Source organism: Coccinella septempunctata, chromosome 1 (assembly GCF_907165205.1).
Source record: "Coccinella septempunctata chromosome 1, icCocSept1.1, whole genome shotgun sequence".
NCBI lineage: Eukaryota > Metazoa > Arthropoda > Insecta > Coleoptera > Coccinellidae > Coccinella > Coccinella septempunctata.
This window is the reverse complement of record NC_058189.1, coordinates 29540588-29566764: the sequence shown is the minus strand read 5'-3', so window position 1 is coordinate 29566764 and position 26177 is coordinate 29540588. Positions and strand designations below refer to the sequence as shown.

The 26177-nt window shown below is 36.2% G+C and overlaps 1 protein-coding gene and 1 long non-coding RNA gene across 4 annotated transcripts in view; one reads left to right on the top strand and one right to left on the bottom strand.

Moving 5' to 3' along the window:
* The window catches only part of LOC123318583, a 56319-nt gene extending 50467 nt beyond the window's left edge, over nt 1-5852 (bottom strand). The window contains exon 1 of the long non-coding RNA XR_006538333.1: nt 5662-5852. This is a non-coding gene — a long non-coding RNA (uncharacterized LOC123318583). The remainder of the gene's footprint in view (nt 1-5661) is intronic.
* The window catches only part of LOC123318393 (dynein axonemal heavy chain 8-like), a 1393903-nt gene that overhangs the window by 873518 nt on the left and 494208 nt on the right, over nt 1-26177 (top strand). For all 3 annotated transcript variants that reach the window (XM_044905013.1, XM_044905020.1, XM_044905005.1), the window contains 4 exons: nt 4376-4592; nt 4940-5258; nt 8226-8452; nt 10204-10426. In XM_044905013.1, coding sequence (XP_044760948.1) covers nt 4376-4592; nt 4940-5258; nt 8226-8452; nt 10204-10426 — 986 coding nt within the window. The remainder of the gene's footprint in view (nt 1-4375; nt 4593-4939; nt 5259-8225; nt 8453-10203; nt 10427-26177) is intronic.

The following is a 26177-nucleotide window of genomic DNA, read 5'->3' as shown; positions in this document are numbered from 1 at the left end:
GAAAAAAAGATGTAGATTACATAAGCTAATTTGAAACTATATGGAAATAATTATAAAAAAGGAAAAAAAACTTGGGCATTAGAGGGTTAAATAGGCCTCAGTCATGGGGATTTTGTCACCATCTGAATTTCACGGGCCATTCATTCAGCCCCAACTATAACTCCAAGATCCTCGACAGACTTACAGCAAATAGATATAACATTAAGATGAACCTTTTAGAAGATATCGAGATATTACGTGAGTTGAGTTCAAATACGAATTGTGTAAACACTCAGGTGAACTTAAATTTAAATAAAAGTTTCACTTCTTTATTCAAGAGTTTGATGTAACTCTTGAGGTCCTTGTCATGTAGGTGTCCTTTTGTGTGTTTGTTTCCGCATTGTGTAACAATTTTAATTTAATGAATTAATTTTTTAATTTTTAATTTTCAATTTTGTAATGATTTCGAGATTCCCCTAGATCACTACGCCTATGACAATATTTATTTCAGGTCACCCTACGGTCGGCATATTTAACAATATGTTGATAGTTGAGATATTTCTTTCCTGTCTTTCTCGGGGTTTCTCGAGGTTATGATATTCATGTCATTACTACATTTATGTCATTCTTATGATTGTTTAGGATCCCTTTAATTGCGTCGTTGATATGATTTTATATATTTCTGAAGTTTTAGTTTTTATCATTTCGAATGTACCTAATTTGTTGTTGCGATACCTTTACTTACTCGCCGACAATTGCGATAGTTTCCTAGACGGGTAACTACTCTATCTATGTATTTGTTATTATTATACAACCTCTTTCACCATTCTAGGAAACCCTGATGATGGTCTTGTTTTATACCGAAAGCGCTTGGTTTTTGACATGAATAAAATAAATACCACACTGTAGTACTCCTGATTGATTTATTTATCAAAAGGCAAAATTCCCGGAACCTATGAGGAAGCAGTTAAGGGTTTTTAGTGGGTCTCGAGCTCAAGAGAGTGAGAATCCCCACACTATTCCCCCTCAGGAGGGGGTGTGTTCGTCTGTCCTGCAGATTTTTTCCCTGCAACATCAAAAAAAAGAAGCACCCGTCGAGTTGAATTCTAATGGATAACACTTTATTGGATTTTTCAATAAGTTTATGTTCTTATTTTAATCTCTTTTTAATTGATCTCTTGGTCTCCTACCTTAAATTCGCATTCTCCTTTTGTCTTCCTCTGGTTCGTAGTCCACTAGTCTCCTGAGTTCTTGATTCGGATAGTTTTTCGATGTTTCGAATAATTTCTCTGCTTTTATGTTCATAAATTCCGTTATAGTTTCCCATTTTAGGTCCCTATAAAGCTGTCTATTCCTGACAAAACAAGGTGCAACTATTGAACATCGTAGCAGCTTGTTTTCAGTGGCCTGAATTCTTCTGATGTGGCTCTTTGCCGCGAAACCCCTGGCAACTGATCCATAAGTCAGTTGAGGCCTATCAATGGCTTTGATTATCTTCAATTTTGTCTCTTTCGACATGTGGCTTCTTCTTTCCATTAAAGGGTAGAGTTTACTCATCGCTGCTTTCGTTTTGTCGATTGCTTGTTTGATATGAGTTGTCCAAGTAGGTCCTTCGTCAAGCGTTATTCCTAAATATTTGGCTTCATTTTTCTAGTCGATTTCTTCGCCGTCAACATCTAGATTCGTTGTGGGTCGCAGTTTTCCCTTCTGTAGTAATGTTGCTTGGCTCTTTTGTCCATTGAGCTTGATTTTCCACTTTATGCACCATTTGTTTCGTCAATCGTTTCTTGTAGAACTCCTTCTATTACTTCTGGGTTGCGGTGTCGAGTTGCTATGCCTGTGTTGTCAGCATATAACGTTAGCATGGTTCTTGGATTCTTCGGAATATCGTGAATGCATATGTTGTACAGAAGTGGCCCAAGTATTGACCCTTAGGGTACTCCAGCCTCTATATCTCTTGTTGTGGAGCATTCTCCTTCCAATTCTACGTAAAATCTTCTGTTTTTGAGATAATTCCGGATCAACTTGCATATTTTGATCGAATATCCAGCACATCTCAACTGACTTATGGATCAGGTGCCTGGGGTTTCGCGGCAAAGAGCCACTTCAGAAGAATTCAGGCCACTGAAAACAAGCTGCTACGATGTGCAATAGATGCACCTTGGTTTGTCAGGAATAGACAGCTTTATAGGGACCTAAAATGGGAAAGCAAAACGGAATTCATGAACATAAAAGCAGAGAAATTATTCGAAACAGCGAAAAACCATCAGAATCAAGAACTCAGGAGACTAGGGGACTACGACCCAGATTTGTTGACAGATTTGTTTTTACAACGGAACTTAAACTGTAAGTCAAAAATATTCCTTAACAGCTGACGAAATGGTCCAGTTAATATTTTGAATTCTGAACTTTCTTTGGCAGAACAAGGATAGAACGAAGCAAATGACATGGTGGCGCCGCCACGAAACTGATCCCATATCCCCGATTTGCTGAAATGTTGCTTGCAAAAAGTGATAAGTGCACACACAAGTGTTTTAGACCAAAGATGTTACGTGTAATATCAAGTGTAAGATCTTTGTTTCAGATCTCTTAGTAGTGACGCTGACGACTACGGAAATATATGTAGGAATGACATATGAGCGAATAACTCAGGGAACATACATTCTGGAAATTCAATCTGATCACGATCACTTTATAAAGTTTATACCGGGTACAGTGAAAAATCAAAGGTTCTTCAATAAAATGCGCCAACCAGAACTGACGGAAGGATGACCTCGCGAAGTGAAATGACTTGCTATACGGTATCGGGATGTAATTAATTATATTTCTCCAAAAATAAAAGAAACCACAACCAGGGCGGATCTACTCGAGACTTTTATTCACTACTCCAAGGGCTTACGCTCCATGACTGATAGCGAAGAAAAAGTCTATTTTGAGCGCAACTACGGGATTTCACTGACGACGAGCGGCATCTTTCATTCTCTACCCCAACGGCTTACGCTCCATGACTGATAGAAAAGAAGAGATTTTTATTTCAACACTTATGTTGCGGGAACGCGATTAGGGGGCTGACGGGATTTCCTCTCCACTACCCCAATGGCTTACGCCCCATGACTGATAGCAAAGGAAAAGTCAGACTCGGGAAACAGGATAAAATACGGTAAAAGATAGCTGAACAGAAAGCGACACAGTACAGCACTGTCAAAGAAATAACCGGTATAGGTCTAATAACTGAACGGTATAGACGGGGACCTACCTCCTTTACTTCAAAGCACTCGCGAAAAACGAAAATAATGTCAAAAGCACTAAACCTCGCAAAACAAAATTTACTCTAATAAAACGTCTCGCTCTAAAAATTTGTTGAACGGCTCGTCGCAAACACAAGTGATCAAAGGTTATTCACTATGAAGAATCGAAGACAAAAAGCAAGCCATCGCGGTGGAAAATCTGCTTTTATAGGCAAATCCCCCATACGTTAAAAATCTGAAAATTCCAGAATGCGACAAGAGTAAAAAAAACGTCGTCAGCTCCGGTTTATCGCATATCAACATCATAAAAACGTCGAAATCTTCAACGGCATGCAAGAAAAACAACGTTAAACACAGATAAACGGTTTTTTACATTTACTCTGCTTATCGGAATGAATGCATTGAAGAGTTGAGAATTAAATATTTTTTCTGCCGACCTCTTAATAATAGTACTGTTTAACGTACACGAAAATAGCTGTTAATGAACCCTTTTATTGGTTAATTTCCTATTAATGCATTATTGTCATGGATAATCGAACATAGAAGTATTCAGCAGCTTCCCAAATAATTATTTTATTTGTATGTCGCATTGATTTTCGTAGTACCTAGCGGGTGCTTTGAGAAGAGAGGAATTGTGGAGGTTGCAGAAAAATTATGATGGTTAGAGAGTAATCAATATATCTATGTACTACAACTCCAGCTTTCACCAGCTCCAAACATTCTTTAACAGATATTATAGGGAGCGATATCAATGTGATATACTTAAAATGTCACAACTCGAATATGCCCTCTATACACTTCTCGAATCGGGCGTTGATTTGCCGATCAACTTGCATGAAACATAAGGTTAGGAACCAGAAATGACGTTCTCATTTTATAACATCACATTTCACATTGAATCTATAACTAAGTAACTTCTTCAACGAAATGGGCAGTTCTGAAATATATTTCATCTCATGAAATATACTGGCCTACTGGATGCTTTCAAACTCATGAATATGGTTCAATCGAATAAAATAACCTGTTTCTTCTACATTGACATTTTAGGCCCTAGGTAATTTGAAATCGTCTGAGTATCCTCTACACTCTGTTGAGCTATGTTAATTTAACTATGAAACGCCCTGTTTTCAGTCTTATTATAATTTCAGCTTACATGGAGCAATACAATGAACAGGTACGAGGTTCACTGATGGATATGGTATTTTTCCATGATGCAATGGTGAATTTGATGATAATATCTAGACTTATCAGAACAGCAAGGGGTAACGCTTTGCTAGTAGGCGTTGGAGGTTCTGGAAAACAGAGCTTGACGAAACTAGCCTCTTTCATAGCTTCGTACAAATCCTATCAAATACAGCTGACCAGGTACTTTTCATAGTTTCATTTGAGACATATAGTTCAGAAACGAAACTCAATTTCATTACATATTTAAAAACCGAGGGATTCGTTCAAAACTAAATATCATAGAAAGTCGAAGATGATAGCCTACAATGATTTATGAAAATTTTCTACAAGCAATAGAGCTTCACAGTAATCGCTTGGTCCAACGACTACATGTCCTGTAACAGTACTTGGACTATTATTACCAATGGCAGTCCATTTTCTGGAAATCTTTAATTTTTCATTTTTTTACGTATATTATGTGCAAACGTTTTACAGCACAACAAGCATTTTCCTTGCATACTAAACGCACATTTTTCTGAACTTTTCAGATCTTATAACTTGAACAACCTTATGGATGACATTAAGTACCTATATAGAGTTGCTGGACTAGAAGGCTCGGGTATAACCTTTATCTTCACTGATAACGATATAAAAGAAGAAACTTTCCTTGAAAGTTTAAATAATATTTTGAGCTCTGGCGAGATTGCCAATCTCTTTCCGAAGGACGAATTGGATGAGATCCAATCCGAACTAATACCTATAATGAAGAAAATTCAACCGAAACGTCCGCCAACAGTGGATAATCTTTATGATTTCTTCATCACAAGATCCAGATCGAATATTCATGTAGTACTATGCTTTTCTCCAGTAAGTTCCTCAGTACATTTCTCATCCAAAATATGAAAAAGTAGCAGGAAAAAAAAATCTTCAATAATATTATATTATTTCCTTCCGCCTCAACGAGTAAGTATATATATATTATGATTTCTATGGCCTCAACTCACAAAACAGGTATTTCTATGAACCTATGAAATCACAGAGTTTTTCTATGTAAAATTATTCGATATCAAGACAGAATGGCAATTGAATGGCATTGGTTCGATTATCGGGTTTAGGTCACAAAACAAAAAATGTTATATTTTTTTTTCTTGGTAAATGTTATACTCTTACTTTGGCTTGGACCTTAGAGGTCAATTCAATATACCAGCAAAAAAAATATTGCTGCAAGGTACTAATACTGAGTACCGAACGCCCCTGCCAGCATGCTTACCTGATAGGTAAATCAGTAGATTCTGCTCTTCACTCGATTGTTAACAGTATTGAGGACGCACTACATCACAAAGAATGGAGACTGGCGATACTCCTGGATATATCCATATATGCCCTCTCTATAGAGAGGGCATTCAACAACACTGCGTTTGGCGCGATGTCCAAACATGGCTTAGAACGTGGAACAGGGATCTGATGGAAGCCACTAGCCATATCTAAACAAGAAAAATATTTTGCATTACGCAACCTAGCTATTTGATCTGATATCAAGGGTAGTGGATATTTGTCTGACACGTGGATATTTGTCTGACACTGTGTTTGAATTCAATTTTCTGTAATCGACACACAATCTATCTGTTTCATTTTTTTTTTAACTAAAATTATTGGACTGGAAAGCGGTGAACAGCTAGGACGAATTATGTTAGCTTTCAACATTTCTTTGATTTTGTTCCTGACAATTTGACAATCTTTGTACTGTTTTACTTTTATCTATTAATCGGATTTCTAACTGTCCAGTTGTGACACGATTTTTTGGATTGTTTTCAATGAAGTAGTTCGAAAATTTTGACAATATTGTTGCGACGCGTTTTTTATCACCATCATCTATATTTGTTTTGATTTCGTTTAAATCAATCGATGTGTTGTGACCAATTTCATCGCACACGTGTATCTTATTTTCGTTTCTTAACATAGTGAAATTTTTACCCACTAACCTAACTCTCCCTGCTCAATATTTCACAAACAATCATGATTTCATGATATCATATTTCAAACAACCGTCTGGAACTACATGAAAAAGAATTTCCAATCGATGTTCATCAATTTCAATTTCAGGAAGAACCTGTACTGTACTATAAACTGTTGCATCTCCTAAACCTTTTAAATTAACAACTTTGTTAAACCTTTTTCCAGACAATTTTGCAGCTACATTAGGTATCCTTAACTAATGAGCATTCTGATCCTGAACCAAAATGAAACCGATAGGACTCACCACACTGTGATAAAATACCTGTGGGAACAACAGTCACACTGTTTATTTGTTTCCTTTCACTGAAATTCCTTTCTGTATGTCCTTTGTTTCTTGGACACGTAGCCGCTATGTGCCCAGGCTCGCTGCACTTGTAGCAAATTACTGACGACTTTCCAGCTTGAGATTTGGACTCCAAAAACGGTGGAACCTTTGGAAGTTCTCTCCTACTCTTCTTCATTAAACATTCGGAAATTTTATGACCGAATTTTCTACAATAATGGCATTTGATGTTTGATGAAAGCTTGAACTTTTTCCTTGCTGTTGAACCATCCTCTTGATAGGTCAATTTCCTTTCATTGTAGGAAAATGCCTGCAATTCTTGTTGAAGTTGCGTTCGTGTCGTAATGTCAGCTGTGAACAGCAATTTATTTAGACGATCGTCAACTTGAGCCATGTGGGCCATCACCGTGCTAATTGCAATTTCTTCAACACTCATCGATTTCCATCGGGACAATATCGACAACAAACGATTTCCATAAATTGATAGGCATTCTCCTTCATTTGGGCTGCTACTAGACAATTTCATCAACGTCGCAGCTGCAGTCTCAGGTTTACCATATCGTTGAATAAACAACGTTTTGAATTCGGTCCAAGTAATGCCAGGATAACATATTTGTGACAACCATTGAGAGGCACTTCCTTCCAAAAACTTGCTGAAAGAAATAATAAGGGCACTACCTTGTACTGTTTTTTCGGACATACATAAGTCAACTGTCGTACACCAAGCAACAGGATCCATATCCGATGCCTTAGGATTAAATTTGGATCAAATCATGTCCTCATCATGTGAACCAGAGGAAAATATTATTGGATATGTAGATGCTGATGTCAATGATAGAAAATCTTATTCAGGATATGTTTTTAAAATGTGTAATGGAGCTAAAAAATAATCATGTGTAGCATTATCAAGCACAGAGTTAGAATATGTGTCCATTACTGAAGCTTGCAAAGAATCTGTTTTTATCACTGGATTTCTTAAGGAAATATTTCAAATTCAAGAGCCAATTATATTGTATAATGATAGCCAAAGTGCTCAAAAACTTATTAAAAACCCAGTATATCATAATATAACTGAGCACATAGATACTAAGTACCATTATATAAGAGAAATTTTTCAGAAAGGTTAATCCTGAATTATTTATCAACTGACAAAATGATTTCTGATTTTTTACAAAGGGCTTATATATAGTTCTAAACATAAGTTATGTGTTAAAAATTTAGGATTAACCGAGTCGGTGGTTTAAGGGGGAATGTTGGAAGCGTAATCACTGAACTCGTTTACTTGTTTTTTTATTTATGTATATGGGATTCTATGGTTTATTATATCCTATTTCTTTTTTTTTCTAGGATGACATATATAGGTTATGAACGCACGTTGTCTGCATGGGGTATCTAGAGATTATAATTATTTATTCGTAATAAAGTAAGAATAGTTCAATCTAGTGGTATTGTAATTTTGGACCTTCTATCAAATACTTTGCTCTGGACTTCAGTACAGCATTCAATATTTTTACTCAACTCCTGATTTCTTAAAGGTTGGAGAAAAGTTTAGAAGCAGGGCTCTGAAATTCCCAGGTCTTATTTCCGGTTGTACAGTCAATTGGTTCGCCAGATGGCCTAGAGACGCCCTGATAGAAGTGGCGAGTCATTTTTTGCAGAATTTCGAAATAGTTTGTGTACCGGAAGTGAAGCTAGAACTCATACATCTCATGGGAGAAATTCAAGATGGCGTTGCTGAAACCTGTATTCTTTACTTTGAAAGGTATAAACATATAATTTTTTTTCTCATTCATTTTCAGCACTAATCATTTTCATCTTGATATTCTATATCTATACTAGCTGACCCGGCAAACGTTGTTTTGCCATATAAATAATTTCCTTTTGTATGTTGTATTATGTATGTATCATAAAAAAATAGAAATTAAAAATTTTGTCTGAAAAATAAAAAAAAATTTAGGGGTGGACTACCCCTAACATTTAGGGGGATGAAAAATAGATGTTGGCCGATTCTCATAGATACCGGATAAGCACAAAAAATTTCATCAAAATCGGTCAAGCCGTTTCGGAGGAGTATGGCAACGAAAACTGTGACACGAGAATTTTATATATTAGATTATATAGCAAGTAGGACATATAACAGAGTACTCAAATGATAGTAGATGGATTCGTATAGTTTTATACAAATCCATCCACATATCTATACTTGTTTTCAGAGTGGGCTATCTATTTTCCCTGTTTAATTGGTCTGAGGTCCAGTTGCATTTCATTAAATATTTAATACTCCATTGAGATTTAAAACTGGCATTTGTAAAGGTATAATATTTAGGATTGAACTTTGATGGAACTTAAAATTTCAAAGGAATTTCTGATAATTGGACGTCAGGATTAAATATCTGTCCAGAAATTATCACTTATAATTGCTGTACTTACTGAAAGTGTCTGAAATGCACGAGATGAGAAACTCTTGCCAAATTTTGTAGATAAGTTCTCGAGAAACTCCTAGAATGGAATAGTCATTTTTCTGTCAAGTGCGGAAAGTGATACTTGCCGCACGAAACTGCCATTTCCCGAACGATGCGAAGCCGAGTTCGGGTAAGCAGTTGAGTGCGGGCAAGACACTTTCCGCAAGAGTTGGGAACAATATTTTTTCTACAAGCGCTTGAAATATATAAATGTATCCATTTTACGAAACAGATCATATCTCATTTGATTAATTCATATATAATGACAGACGTTATTCTGCATGTCGTTACTAAGGGTTTCTCATCGTTGACGTTCTGTCCATAGAAACATGATAGAATTTAATTTACTCTATAATATTTGCGTGCGGGTAAGTGACTCTTTGCAACTTGGAATGCGTGCGGGAAAAAGGTTGAACGCGCACGCTTATAGAAAAATGTATTTTTTAAATTATATTTGTGCGTTTCAGTTGCCTGAAAAACAGTTTTCGTGTCGTCAAAATCGATCATAAAGCGAAAATCTATGGAACAAATATTTCACTTAAAAGTAGGGTAAAGGGGATAACTTCCGAGTCCTGGGATTGTGGTAATACTGGTCTCAATTTCTGTGACTAGGTAGGTAATTGTGAGTGGGATGTTAACATCGAGAATAGGAGAATTTTTTGGTGTTCCAATACGAGCATTCATGAAGCATACTATTTGTTGAAAATAAAGGTATCTATCTCTTGGTAATGGGAGGTAGTAAGTAAAGCTGTCATAGTTGTGCAAATCATGATTACAAATTTCTTGTGAATATTTTCAAAGTAAAAGTAGAATAATATGATTTTCACATGAATTGATTTACCACAATACGCAATAGCATCTTCAGGTGGGTGAAGGAAAACTCCTGTTATTGAAACAATTCTGTTTTCAGTTCCATTATTGATTTTTTCAATATCGGCAACATGAATTGAATATTTCAGCTTTCTTATCGTTGTGGCAGACTGTTAAAGACATATGTACCAAATATGCAAAATGGCTATGTCTATCATGTCTATCAACTGAATTTTTTCAGATTCCGTCGACGTACCTTCGTGACTCCAAAAACATTCATTTCTTTTCTGGATTTCTACAAAGTCCTGTACAAAAAAAAGTTTGATGATATTCAGGTGCTGGCACATAGAATGAAAACAGGACTATCCAAACTGGTTGAAGCTCAAGCTAGTGTTGACGATCTCAGAAAAGAGCTTGCTGTGAAAGAAATTGAAGTAAACAAGGCTTCAGAAGCTGCAGAAGAGGTAAAACTAATATCATACCACAAAATAACTGTTCGAACAGGAAGTGCGGAAATATTTTTCCGTGAATATCGAAACTGATTTTATAAGAAATTCAATGCTGACTTTTATTCAAAATCAATTTTCTTCACAAATATTTTGGACTAATCGTTGTGTGTTTCCAAAGCTTGCAGTCAAACATTTCAATTTAATTCAAAATTCGTTTCTGACAACCTTCAACCTTGAATATAGGACAAGATGAATCATGTATACTTCCACAAATGTTGTGAACCATCACAAATTAAAGGTACATCACATTGTCTTATAGTGTCGCTTCTATGTGATCATAACTACCTATGCTGTACCCATAATTATTAGTTGAACACTACCCTAGATCTTTGCCTTTGCACCAATTTTTGAATCAAATTAAAATTCTACAAGCCACGGAAAAACTCAAAATGAATTTAGTTCACTGAATCGTATCTTGTGGAAATGAATCTTGAAATTCCAAACGAATTTTATGTCTTTTATTGGGCATCCCATCAACTCATAATTTTTTATTTTCTTCGTAAAAGAATATAAGAGTGCTAGCAATCTCAATATTGTAAAAATCAGAATCTCTTGCCATTCGATATTCAATTTAGGTAGCCTTACTAAAAACTGCGCTATCGAACTAACTGGGCCGATGGCGATCACCTTATCCTAAGGAATAGTGTGGAAATTCTCATTCTCTTTAGTTTGGGTACTCACTGAACCCAATCTGCTTGAAGTGGTTCCGGACATCCCAGTATCCTGAGTTCGGATGCCGTTTAAAATAAGTCTGACTGTGCATGACAGACCAAGGTGCCTCTGTTGCACACATTAGCAACTTGTTATCATGAATTTTGGCAACGAGTCGCCATAGACTGGCTTTGATTATTTTCCATTTTGTTCCATTCGACATGTAGCTTCTTCTATTCATCAGTGGGTAGAGTCAATTTAACGCAGCCATAATTTTATCACTGGCTTGCTTTATATGAGTTTTCCACAACAGTCAGAAATTTGAGCCTAGGCTCAAATTTCCCTTCAAATGCTTCAACATTTCTCGTTTTTTCTTCCTTCTCAATCAATCGTCGCATGATTTATCTCAGTTTTCTCACTTGAAATTATTTCGCTTAGCTCCTCTTCCAAGTGAGCTATATTTTTCACTTGATATACCTGTCATTTATTTCATCAACAGATCACAGATAACCGAATCATATATACTCCATTCACATTTTTTTTAGCAGTCGGTTGGCCATGAATTAATTTTCTTATGTTTTTGTAACTAGAACGGAGTAAGGTTGGCACTCATGAAATATCACCAATATTATAACGCCGTTGCCACCAAAGATTATAGAGTTACTAGCTGACCCGGCAAACGTTGTTTTGCCATATAAATAATTTCCTTTTGTATGTTGTATTATGTATGTATCATAAAAAAATAGAAATTAAAAATTTTGTGTAAAAAATAAAAAAAAAATTTAGGGGTGGACTACCCCTAACATTTAGGGGGATGAAAAATAGATGTTGGCCGATTCTCATAGATACCGGATAAGCACAAAAAATTTCATCAAAATCGGTCAAGCCGTTTCGGAGGAGTATGGCAACGAAAACTGTGGCACGAGAATTTTATATATTAGATATAATCTTTGGTTGTCACAACTAATATCAACAAATACAGGGACAAAATGAACAACTGAACTCTGAAAAAACATTTTGTTTCTTTAGTAAAGGCTAAGTCGACAAAATGCCGAAATAGTTGAAAAGCCGTAAAGAAAGAGTATCTGGAAATGTTATGCAGAATTGAGGGCAGCTCATCTGAAAAGTAATCTTGATACTCTCTCATCTACATGAATATGATATAAAGGAGCAATCCATCCAAAATTAAACATGAAGGTAAACGTTTCACGGTCGCAGGAAGTAATTTTGGATTTTCAGAGGGGTGTAGTTTGATTTTAAATTCTGCAAAAAATGACAGAGACTATCACAATACAATGACTAGTGAGTTATTTCATAATTGGATCATTAATCAACTTATTCCTGCATTAGCTAAGATTCCTGGAAAATTCATCACTGGTATTCGTGTCCTGACTTTTTAAATATTCAACTATGTAGTGGCAAAGAGGAAAAAGACCAGAAATAAAGGTCGAAACGTCGGCATCTCATTAAGGATTTTTATTTCCCCTGTCCTCTTTGCCAACACATAGTTGAATATTCCTGGAAAATGTGTGGTTGTAATGGATATTACGCCCCTTACCATTCAGTGCAATTGGAGAAGCCACCCAAATTTTCCAGTTATAAAAGTGAAATACAGGATTGGTTGATTAAAAACAAAATAAATTTCAGTCAAAATTCAAATGAAAAACAACTTTGGCACCTAATACTACCCTTTCGAAATAGAAGTCAACAAAAATATTTAGTTGATGACCTTTTGAAAGATTATAGGCATGATGTTCTTAGATTACGCCCATACCATTGTCAGTAAAATCCTATTGAAATGGATTGGGCGTTCTAACTTCTACAACAAGAACATAAATTCTCTTTCCTATTCCAAAGATAGGGTTTTCAGTCTCGAGTGAAATCTAGTCAAGAGTTAGACTATTCCAGTGAAGATTCCAGAATATTTTGTTATTTTCAAATTGTTTGATATTTTGAGAAATCTGAGTATAAAACCATGTCGGAAACCTCAGATAATGAGGGTTCCTATATGGAAGCGACCGATGCTGAAGAATTCAGCGACGGCGAACACGAGGAGCTTGTAAAGCTCAGGGAAGAGAATGGGCAGTGGAAAGCTCAAATTGTCAAACTGACCGAAACTGTGTCACAGTTGTTCGGTGAGATGCGCCTCTTGAGAGAGAAAAGGACCCGAAATAATATGCCAAAATCCCCCACTTACGCCACAATTACAGAACCGGTAGCGGGTTCCAAAAATAATCCCCTTAAAGGAATTGTTTCACAACCCGAAACAAGGAAAAATGATACAACGTTGGTTGCGAAGGCCCAAAACGCGTCCCCAACTAAATGCGCGCGAAAAGGAAGCTCCTCTTCTGAAAGGAGACCGTCAAAAAGACAACGGGAGTGCCAAAAAGGAATAAAATCCCACCCATCACGATGATGGGTACATCAGATTGGGTAAAGATCTCAAAAGCTCTCTATACCAAGAAATTCGGCTATAACCGGGCTACTGTAGTGAAAGACGGAATCAAGATTATAGCCACAACTGTAGACGACTACAGAAAAATAACTAAATTTTTTGACCAACTTGGAAAGGAGTATTTCACATACCAGATGGAACAGGAAAAGAAATTTACGCCGTCATTAGGCATCTTCCAGTAGACGCAGATCTGGAATTGATCAAAAATGACCCGAAATTCCAGGAAATCGATGATGCTGAGGTGTCTAAAATGACATCAAACAAAACGAAAAAACCGATACCATTATATCTGGTTAAAATTCAAAAGAAGGAAATATTCGACATCCAATGACTCTACAACCTTTATATTACAGTAGAATCGAAAAAGAAGGCAGAAAGTCCAAGCCAATGCTTCAGATGCCAAAGGTACGGACATCTTCTTCCCGTGGAGATGTGTGAAGTGTTCGGGAAACCTTAGAAGCAAGGATTTTGAACTCACCAGGAAAGGTGAAGAAAGAAACGCTACATGCGTTTTATGTGGTGAAGAAGGCCATCCAGCAAGCTACAAGGGATGTGGCGAATTTAAGCTGGTGACCAGAAAGAAGAGAGCCGGCCAAAAACAGACCGAACAGATAAAGCCGTCGAATAAAGCAACACCTGCACGAAAAGTTCAGGAAACTGTAATAACCAAACCTGTAGAACAGGAAAAGAAGAAAGAAACTTTTAAACCTATGCAGAAAAGAGAAGAACAAAAAAAAACTCAATTAAAACCTACTGTAGATAGTAAACCAGAAAAAAGAAAAATATCTGAACCAGCCGATGATCTAGATATCTTCACGGAGAAAATTTTCAACAAGATAATGTTGAAAATTGAGAGGGAAATGGAGAAAAAACTCCAAGCATTATTCAGTAAACTGAATTAATGGACTTTATGGATATTAGGAAGAAATCCCTCAAGATAATCTCGTGGAACATAAACGGGATCAACATTCGGAAAGCCGAGATAAAAGAAATAATATCAGAGAGACAACCTGATATTATAGCCCTACAGGAAACAAGAATAAACAGGAAGAGACGACTGAATTTCATGAATTATGAAACATATAGATGTGACAGAACTACAAACACCGAGTAGCAATATTGGTGAGAACAGATTTGAAACACTACTTCAAAAGTAGATCCGACGAAACACAAGGAGAAACAGAAAGAGTGACGATTGTTGCCGAATTAAATCGTCAAAAAGTCGAAATTACTTCGGCATATAAGCGACCACCGAACAATTTATTGGAAGAGGAGATAAACAACATGTTGGCAGGAACAAACTCGAAAATCTGCCGGAGATTTCAACTGTGAATCCCCATTATGGAACAGCAGAGCAGAGAATAGAAATGGCAAAACACTCAAGGATTTCAACGAAAAACAAAATGCCATAGTGATTGGACCAGAGTTACCGACATATCTTGATTTTGGTATAGGAATACCTGATATAAAAGATATAGCGATATTGAAAAATATACCTCAAGAATTCTCTATTGAAACTTTGGAAGATGGAACCTCAAACCATAATCCCGTCGAATTGACAAATGGAGAAGAACAAAGAGAAAAACTGATGAAAATGGGAGAATATACCAATTGGGCTAAATACAGCCATTTAATACAATCGGAAATAACAGAAATTCCAACAATAAGCACTCTAGAGGATCTGGAATGTGCGGTTGATAAACTGGAAGAGATTATATTGAAAGCTTACAGAAAAAGCACGAGAAGAGTGAAGAGACCAGCACCATGTCATCCGCATGGCGATACGCCTAAAGAAGTAAAAGATCTTATACGAGAAAATCGAAGACTCAGATGAATATATCGGATGAATAAAAATGATCTGAATAGAAGAAACCTCAACCGCCATAGCCAAGTTCTGAAAAATGCCCTGAAAGATCTGAGAACAAGTGATGAAACAAAAGGGTTCAAGAACTTAATACAATCGATCATTCTGCATGGAGAATGCAAAAAAGCCTACGAGGAGAAAAGACAAAAATTCCACCCCTACACGGAGAAAGGGGAACGGCGTATACTAATACTGATAAGGCAGATGCATTGGCGGACTCGATCGAGCGAGAATCGAGAATAAATTACAGGATAGACGACGATAATGAAGATTTGGGGGAACTGGTTGAAGAAAATGATGAAGAAATGGATGAATTACCAGCGGCTGCTGAAATAAACAAGCCAACATCGCCAAATGAAATCAGGGAAATAATTAGTAGTTTGAAGAAGAGAAAAGCTCCTGGAAGCGATAAAATAATGAATGTTATGTTGAAGAAATTACCTAGAAAAGGTAAAGCCGCTCTAACAAATATCGCGAATGGAATCATGAGGACAGAACACTACCCAGAAAAATGGAAAACAGCGGAAGTCATAGAATTCAATAAACCATTCAAAGAGAAGAAGTTCCCTCAAAACTACAGACCGATATGTCTACTGTCGGCATTAGGAAAAGTAGTAGGATTATCGCCACGAGGCTAAATGAGGAAACCGAAAATTTGAAACTGATACCACCAGAACACTTCGGATTCAGAAGAGAGCATTCAACAGAGCAACAATTATTAAGGCTCACAGAGTACATTACAGAGGGATTCCAAAATAAACAAGCCACAGGTCTTGTTTTACTAGACGTCGCCAGAGCTTTCGACAGAGTATGGCATGAAGGATTAATATATAAGATGAGAAGTGCTGGATATTCGATCAAAATATGCAAGTTGATCCGGAATTATCTCAAAAATAGAAGATTTTACGTGAAAATGGAAGGTGAATGCTCCACATGTGAAGAGATTTAGAGGCTGGAGTACCCCAAGGGTCAGTGCTTGGGCCACTTCTGTACAACATATACATTCACGATATTCCGAAGAATCCAAGAACCATGCTAACGTTATATGCTGACGACACAGGCATAGCAACTCGAAACCGAAACCCAGAAGTAATAGAACGAGGTCTACAAGAAATGATTGACGAAACAAATGACTGATGCATAAAGTGGAAAATCAAGCTCAATGGACAAAAGAGCCAAGCAATATTATACCAGAAGAGAAGACTGCGACTCACAACGAATCTAGAAGTTGACAGCGAAGAAATCGACTGGAAAAATGAAGCCAAATATTTAGGAATAACGCTTGACGAAGGACTTACTTGGAAAAGTCATATCAGACAAGCAATCGACAAAACGAAAGCAGCGATGAAAAGACTGCACCCTTCAATAGGAAGATGAAGCCACATGTCGAAAGAGACAAAATTGAAGATAATCAAAGCCGTTGCTAGGCCTCAACTGACTTATGGATCAGTTGCCTGGGGCTTCGCGGCAAAGAGCCACATCAAATAATTCAGGCCACTGAAAACAAGCTGCTACGATGTGCAGTAGATGCACCTTGGTTTGTCAGGAATAGACAGATTTATAGATACCTAAAATGAGAAACCATAACGGTATTTATGAACAGAAAAGCAGAGAAATTATTCGAAACAGCGAAAAACCATTCGAATCAAGAACTCAGGAGACTAGTGGACTACGACCCAGAGGAAGACAAGAGGAGAATGCGAATTTACCGAAGGAGACCAAGAGATCAATCAAAAAGAGATTAAAATAACAACAGAAACTCATTGAAAAATTCAATAAAGTGTTATTCCGATAGAGGATAAACCCATTAATACCAGCACGATTGTGTGCGAGAAGAAAACCGACTAAGTAATGAACGGTTTATAGGCAAATGCCCGGAACCAAAATTCAAGAAGCAGTTAAGGGTTTTTAGTGGCTCTCGAGTTCAGGAGAGTGATAATCCCCATACTTGTTTCCCCTCAGGAGAGGGTGGTTCGTCTGATTTGCAGATTTTCGCCCTGCAACACCAAAAAAACAAAAAAGATAGGGTTTTGAATTTATGGACTTTGGCTATTTTAAAATAAACGTGGAAATGTGGAAAATTTTTTAACGACTGGGTTAAATTTAGGGGCAATAGCAGATATTCCTTCATTCATTATTTTATTGGGAGAATCAGATTCTTCTGATGATGAGTCTGATTCAATCGATGACCTAATGAATGTGGAATATTAATTTTGAGATTGTCCATTCTGCTACAAAAGATGAAATGTATGAGGTATGTAAATATTTTAATTTGAATCTCTTCTTTAAAAATCCATGAAGTGAGGTGAGTATCCACACTGTACCATGGAAATTATTATTCTCAGGTACCTACACACTCAGTATACATCTGAAGCAAGTTTTGAAAAGTAATTGATATCCCTGAATATCCATCGGCCAGACTACTAGGCAGTTTCTAACGAGAAATCCAAAAATTTCAAAAGGATCATTATTCATTTAGATTGTTGGAATTGAATTGAATGAAATAAAATCTCGCAGTAGGGCAGAAGGAATGGCATTTTAACACTATATACATTCAAGAATGTTTAATACTTTTTTTCAAATTCAAATTGGTGATCCAAAATTATGTATATTCAAATGATTGAATGGTATCAGGATCAAGAACAGGAAAATGATACTATGTCAGTTCGCCGACGTTTCGGAAATATATTTTTCCATCTTCAGGGCTCTACAAAAGAATATGGAGCATATAATGAAAAATTCCAAAAAATAAAACATGGAAATATATAAAAAACAAGTAGGAATGACAGTCTAAGACAAAATTCTATAATTACAGTGTACAATGTGTAATATTAAACAAACATAAACATGGATACAGCGCAAAAAGTGAAAACAACATAAACAATCAGCAATAAAGTTTAAGATTTTCGTGAAAGTGAATGTACTTACATACTAAACAATTGTATCCTCCCATTATCCTCTATATAAATAAAATAGTTTCCAAATCTCATATATTTTGTATGGAAAGAAATTATCAGACCGCAGTGAAATATAAACAAAGTAATAATTTAGAGAGACATACGTCGACACACGGAGGTGAAAATAATACAAGAGCTCTCGATTTCTTAGATGGAAATACCCGAAACACGCGTTCATATGTTAACGGAAGGCGATGAAAACTTTCGTGGGTGTTTATTCATTCTTAATAAGGGAAAATATATTCGGCTTAGATGTTGGATATCCGATCTTGAATTAACTGAATTATTAACAGCTATCTGTAACATCTCATACATTAGTCGATTCACTAAGTATGGTTCCCTATTAAGAATTTCGACGTTTTCAAAGTCGAAACTATGTCCCGTGCTAACGCAATGCTCAGCTAAGGCTGTTTTTGGGTTGGAGATGGGCAAACGGACCGATCTTATGTGTTCCTGGACTCTCGATTTCAAATAACGCGCAGTTTGTCCTACATAAACACTAGAACAATCTGAACATCTTATCCTGTACACTATATCCGAAAGCATAGTAGTGGGTGTGGGATTCTTGATGGCACTGAAAAAAAGTTTTCCAATTGTATTCGAGCTCCTAAATGACACTTTGAGATTTTTCCTCTTAATGATGTTTGAGAGTTTTTCTGAGAGACCTCTGACATACAAAAGGGTGTCATATTTCAAAATTTTTTTTTTTGTGTTGCATTTTTATATCTATTTTATTTTTTGAAAAGTTGGAGTGAATATGTAGGTCACATACAAGTAGTTTAACACTGCTTCTGTGACTGCTGTTTTGTCATTATTTATCATTATATCATTTATTATCATTAAAAAAAAAAAAAAAAAAAAAAAAAAAATTGGGTGCATAGACCCTCCGGACGAAGAGATGTGAGGTTCAAAAGGCTTGGCTGGTTCTCCCAATATTCTGTCAATCAAATGAGTTGGATAATTGTTGCTCACCAAAACCGATTTAATATATTTAAGGTTTTTTTCATGATATATATTGTCTGACAGATTCAAAGCTCTGAGCTTCAAATTTTTTATTATATTAATTTTATGAATCATGGCATGATAGGAAAAAAAGCCTATATATCGTCCAGAAAAAGTAGGTTTCTGATACCAATCCACATACAAGATATCATCACTCCCACGTTCAACCTTCATGTCTAGAAAACTAAGTGCTCTATTCCACTCCAACTCTATAGTGAACTATTTAGTATGATACGAATTAAAAATGTCAAGCACAAGTTGTTCAGTGCCATCCGGTATTATAATAAAAATGTCATCTACATAACGTTTAAAAATGAACACTATGAAAGGAAGACGAGCGAGACAAATGTATGACACTGCTTGATGACACGGATACATATGAAAGATTGGATTCTGACCCAACAATTCGTTTCCAGAACAAAAATAACCGGTTTACCAAAATCTTATTAGAAAAGGGTATAATCAGCGAAACGATGGCTAAAAAAATTACCAGCAGTAAGGGCATCTTTCCCAAAATGTATTTCCTTCCAAAGATACATAAAGCTGGCACTCCCCTTAGACCCATATTGAGTTTTGTGGGTTCCCCAGTGTATGAGCTGTCAAAGTTTGTTGCTGAATTCTTAAGACCGATTTTCATTGAGGATGAACATTATGTCCGAAACTCGTTCGATTTTTTCGATTCCATTAATGGAATTAAGATACCACCGGACCACATATTGGTGTCACTTGATGTCGTTTCGCTCTTTACCAATACACCAACAGATTTGACCTTACAGATTATAGAAGAGAATTGGAATTCAATTCATAAACCTTCTTTAGATTTTGAAACATTTAGATCAATATACAACTTTCTGACGACAAGCAGTTATTTCTGTTTCAATGATCAGTTTTATCGACAAATCTTTGGCTTTGGTATGGGAAGCTGTCTTTCACCCCTTTGCTGTGACATCGTTATGAAGAAGCTTCAGGATGTCTGTCTCGCTCGTCTTCCTTTTATAGTGTTCATTTTTAAACGTTATGTAGATGACATTTTTATTATAATACCGGATGGCACTGAACAGCTTGTGCTTGACATTTTTAATTCGTATCATACTAAATTGCAGTTCACTATAGAGTTGGAGTCGAATAGAGCACTTAGTTTTCTAGACATGGTTGAACGTGGGAGTGATGATATCTTGTATGTGGATTGGTATCAGAAACCTACTTTTTCTCGCGATATATAGGCTTTTTTTCCCATCATGCCATGATTCATAAAATTAATATAATAAAAAATTTGAAGCTCAGAGCTTTGAATCTGTCAGACAATATATATCATGAAAAAAACCTTAAATATATTAAATCGGTTTTGGTGAGCAACAATTATCCAACTCATTTGATTGACAGAATATTGGGAGAACCAGCCAAGCCTTTTGAACCTCACATCTCTTCGTCCGGAGGGTCCACGCACCCAATTTTGAAATATGACACCCTTTTGTATGTCAGAGGTCTCTCAGAAAAACTCTCAAACATCATTAAGAGGAAAAATCTCAAAGTGTCATTTAGGAGCTCGAATACAATTGGAAAACTTTTTTTCAGTGCCATCAAGAATCCCACACCCACTACTATGCTTCGGATATAGTGTACAGGATAAGATGTTCAGATTGTTCTAGTGTTTATGTAGGACAAACTGCGCGTTATTTGAAATCGAGAGTCCAGGAACACATAAGATCGGTCCGTTTGCCCATCTCCAACCCAAAAACAGCCTTAGCTGAGCATTGCGTTAGCACGGGACATAGTTTCGACTTTGAAAACGTCGAAATTCTAAATAGGGAACCATACTTAGTGAATCGACTAATGTATGAGATGTTACAGATAGCTGTTAATAATTCAGTTAATTCAAGATCGGACATACAACATCTAAGCCGAATATATTTTCCCTTATTAATAATGAATAAACACCCACGAAAGTTTTCATCGCCTTCCGTTAACATATGAACGCGTGTTTCGGGTATTTCCATCTAAGAAATCGAGAGCTCTTGTATTATTTTCACCTCCGTGTGTCGACGTATGTCTCTCTAAATTATTACTTTGTTTATATTTCACTGCGGTCTGATAATTTCTTTCCATACAAAATATATGAGATTTGGAAACTATTTTATTTATATGGAGGATAATGGGAGGATACAATTGTTTAGTATGAAGGTACATTCACTTTCACGAAAATCTTAAACTTTATTGCTGATTGTTTATGTTGTTTTCACTTTTTGCGCTGTATCCATGTTTATGTTTGTTTAATATTACACATTGTACACTGTAATTATAGAATTTTGTCTTAGTCTGTCATTCCTACTTTTTTTTTATATATTTCCATGTTTTATTTTTTGGAATTTTTCATTATATGCTCCATATTCTTTTGTAGAGCCCTGAAGATAAAAAAATATATTTCCGAAACGTCGGCGAACTGACATAGTATCATTTTCCTGTTCTTGATCCTGATACCACCATTTAATCATTTTAATACTTTCGTTTAAACAAAAAAATCTTTTTTTTTTATTATAGGTTTGCCGCTTCGACAGCTGGGTCATTAGCGGTGTTGGTACTGTTACATGTATGACTTAGGGGACTATTTACAATTAAATTTTCACATTGATAGACTTTATAAAAGCTAAAGTATTGAGGATATCCGTTGTGTTGATCTTAAGAGCTTCTTCCATCTTGATGTTCACATTGAAATGATTCCTTTGGGTCTGCATTCTGTTATAATGTGCCGGATGTGATATTGGTGTTGCATGTAGTACATATTGGGGCGTTATCCTTTGCTAGGAGGTGTTGATGGGATACAAGGCTATGTCCGATTCGGAGTCGTCTTATGGTCACTAAGTCTCTTCTATGTTGGGTGATAGGATTTAGGTTGGATATAGTTGGGTCGATGAGTGCAAGTTTGGACCTTTGATGTTGCCAAATATTTTTCCATTTTTTCTTTATAAAGGTTTTGTAGGTGTTACTCATATCGTAATTGGTCAACATATCAATTTCCTCTACTGAAGAGATTGCTTCTTTTGCTGCCTGATCAGCTTTCTCATTTCCATCTATGCCACTATGTGAAGGAACCCAAACTATTTGGCAGCTATTCTGTCTGGAGTACAAGGATGTCAATAGATCTGTTATCTTAGTCACCATAGTGTTACTCGAGTAGAGCTCTTGAATTGCTTGAATAGCACTTAATGAATCTGTACACACGACAGAGTGGGCAATGTTTTGTTCCTCAATATGTTCCAGTGCTTTCGAGAGGGCTACTAGTTCTGCTGTGAATATGGAACATTCTGTTGGAAGTCTGAATTTTTTTGTATGTGACTGTGTGAGGAAGGCGCATCCAACTCCTTCAGCTGACTTGGAGGCATCGGTGTATACTATTACTTCATCTTCATGTTTGGCCATTAATTCATTGAATTTTCCTTGAATAATGAGAGGGTGTATGTTCGTTTTTCTATATAGTGTAAGTGAAGTGTTTGTATCAGCCCTTTTGTGAGACCATGGTGGTTGTGATGGTAATTTATGTTTTAGAGTTACAGGTATTCTAAAATCCGCCAGGACATGATTCACCTGGTGGTATAGAGGAGACTTAAGGTTTCTTAGATCTGAGTAGAGCTGCTGGTTTTTGTCTCTATAAATTTGGTTTTGAATAGGATTTTGTTCATCAGCCGAGATCCTAGATGCGTGAGTTAATTGGAGCATCTGTCTTCGAAGATGGAGTGGCATCTCACCCATTTCCCTGCAGAGGCTGTCAGTGGGACTTGTGATAAAGGCTCCTGAAGCTAATCGTAGTGCTGAGTTTTGTACGACGTTAAGGCTACTCAATACGGATGCAGAAGCCGTTGCATATATAATAGATCCATAATCCAGTTTTGATCTTATAAGTGTCCTATAGATAATCAGGAGTGTTTTTTCGTCGGATCCCCAGTGGTTATTAGCTAAGACTTTCATTATATTCAGGCGCTTAGTACATTCAGTTTTTAGTTGCTTTATGTGTTCACTCCATGTTAACTTTGAATCAAATATCATTCCGAGAAATTTATGGTGGTTCACACATTGTAGTGGGGTATTGAAGAACTTTAGGTGGCATGGTTTCTGATGTTTTCTCGTGAATTTCATTACCTTTGTCTTAGTTAGTGAGAATGTGAAGCCAGAAATATTTGACCATTCTTCCAATTCTTTTATACTTGCTTGAAGGAGCCTTGTGGTAGTGTTTGAATTTCGACCTCGGCACATTATCAGGAGATCATCTGCGTATATAGTAGTTTTTATAGGTGTGCTTTAATATGGTGAATTACGTCATTTATTGCTACCAGGAAAAGAGTTGTACTAAGAACTGATCCTTGAGGTACGCCATTTTGTAGACTGCGGAAAGAAGACCAAGTGTTTTCTCATCATTTTAATCTCGAAAAGAATTATTGTACATACAAGGATAATGTCATTCAATTTGCCCAAAAACAATCTATAAATAAAAATATAAAATTTCTTTGCGAGATATACCCATTCACTACAACTGCATGAGATGCATTTCATCTTTGGTATAGGCTTGTTTTGGTTCGCTTTTACGATGATTCCAGAACGGTTCAAAACAGTCGCACATTCATTTATTCTGCGTGAGCTCGCAAATTTTTTTAGTTCATCAAGTGATGTAATGTCTTCAACGTTTAGCCAAAGAAAACCCATATTTACTCTTTTCAAACAACTGCATATTATTAATTTTCTTCCATAGCGAGAATAAATACATTTAAAAACTGATCTCTTGTATTTTCCACACAAATAATAAGATCTTTATATAGAACGGACCAAACATTATAGATTAGAAAGATAGAAAACGCCCTCATATCGCTAGTGCTAAAAACCGACTACATTTTGGCCAGTGAAAACACATTTGACAATGAGATGGCTCTGAAAACGTATTGTCAATACAAAAAACTGTTTAATAACAGTTTTCTGTTTTATAATTGAGGGGCGCGAAATTCGAATTCTATTCCTTGTATTGAATTTCAATATAGACCTTGTTGAAACCAGAAAACAAACATCCTGAGCGACAAAACAAGAGGATGATTTTGTTTTGTGACCAGGATGTTAGTTTTCATCTGAACATTGTTTGGAATCGATTGGTATCAATAAAATACGCTTTTGGATGAGATAAATTTTTATTGGCAATCTATAAAAAATTCACAAAAATTTGAAATTGTGGACAACGAATAGAGCTTTGACTAGGATATAAGAGTACATGGTTATTTGCTATGGATACGTGAAAAGTGTTGTTTCTGTGAAAACGTTTTGAATTAATAAACTGAGTTGAATTTGTACAATTTATATCAGAAATTGATATAAACCAATATTCAATTTACCGTCATAGGATACACATTTCCGTTACTTACATATTATTCACAAAATTTTCAGAACCACAATTGAAAAAAACCTTACAGAGGTATACATCAAGACCGTCAGTATAATTTCTTCATGCTTTTTTATGATTTCTTCATGGTATAGTCTATGGCACAATATACAAATTGATTGACGAATGAACAAAACACTCACTGAAGGTTTCATAAAACTTTGACTTTCCAAACGACAATTTGACAGTCACCCGATTCCCAAATCGAAATCCATAAAACTTTTGCATTTCTGAATCAGCAACTAGAACAAAAGGCGATACGAGGTTGTCGATTGATACGAGAATCAAAACATTCGAAACTGTTTGATCAAAATGGCCATATCACTCTGACATCTCGCAAAATTTCATATGTCCCTCGAATTAAAATTTTAACCAGTCTTAGGGCCTTAAAAACACATTTGAAACACAGATGGCGCTCACATCACTTTAGTCGCTTCGTTTCCTATCTTTTTACACTATAATCTTTGGAACGGACAACATAGCGCTGATTTAAAACCCAAAAATGTTTTGACAAACGTCATAACCTCACATTTTCGTAATATACAGAGTGGAATGTGTCAAATTTCCATGGCCAACCGACTGCTTAGATAAATGTGAATGGAGTATAGATACGACACTTCCTTAATATGATGAAGAACGCTGTTTGCCGCCGCCATCTAAGCGGTGCGATTTGAACTACGAATTACAGAGGCCCAACTCATACAAAAAACCAAATTCAGCGTGAAATTTAAATAAGCGCATTGGCGCGAAATTCGAATTATTTTATTGGATGATTTTATGCCGTGCTCTCACGCCATATATCTACAATTATACCAATATTGATAACACGCGTTCTAGACTACGACAAAAGGTGAAGCCAAATCGTTGGGAGGAATCCACTTGTACGCATAAGCGAATTAGAAGTTCGAAAATGACAATCAAGATATTGGTTAGTTTGCTTTAAGATGTCTAAAAACATGGTGTATGCACTCGTCAACTTTTGAATGGAATGACATTAGACTAAATCGAAAATAAGAGATTCGTTTCGTGGCGGCGCCACCATGTTTTATCGAAGAATATCGATCACAGTTTACAGTAATCTGCGATCGATCAACGAATTCAAAAAAATGAAGTGGACAATTTTGGCAAATGTCAGCTGTTTACGAATATTTGAGATCCACACTTTCGTTGTAAAAACGAATCTGCAGATATTTCAACACTATCGAAAGATTAGAAGGAGTACTATTCTTCTTCAAGATAATTTCTGTTTGACAAATTGTATTCATGAGGAGGGTAATTCAATATGATTTCATTAAAACACAGTTGATTGACGAAATATCCAATATATTTAGATGACCGAAACGGAGTTTTCACTATACTCG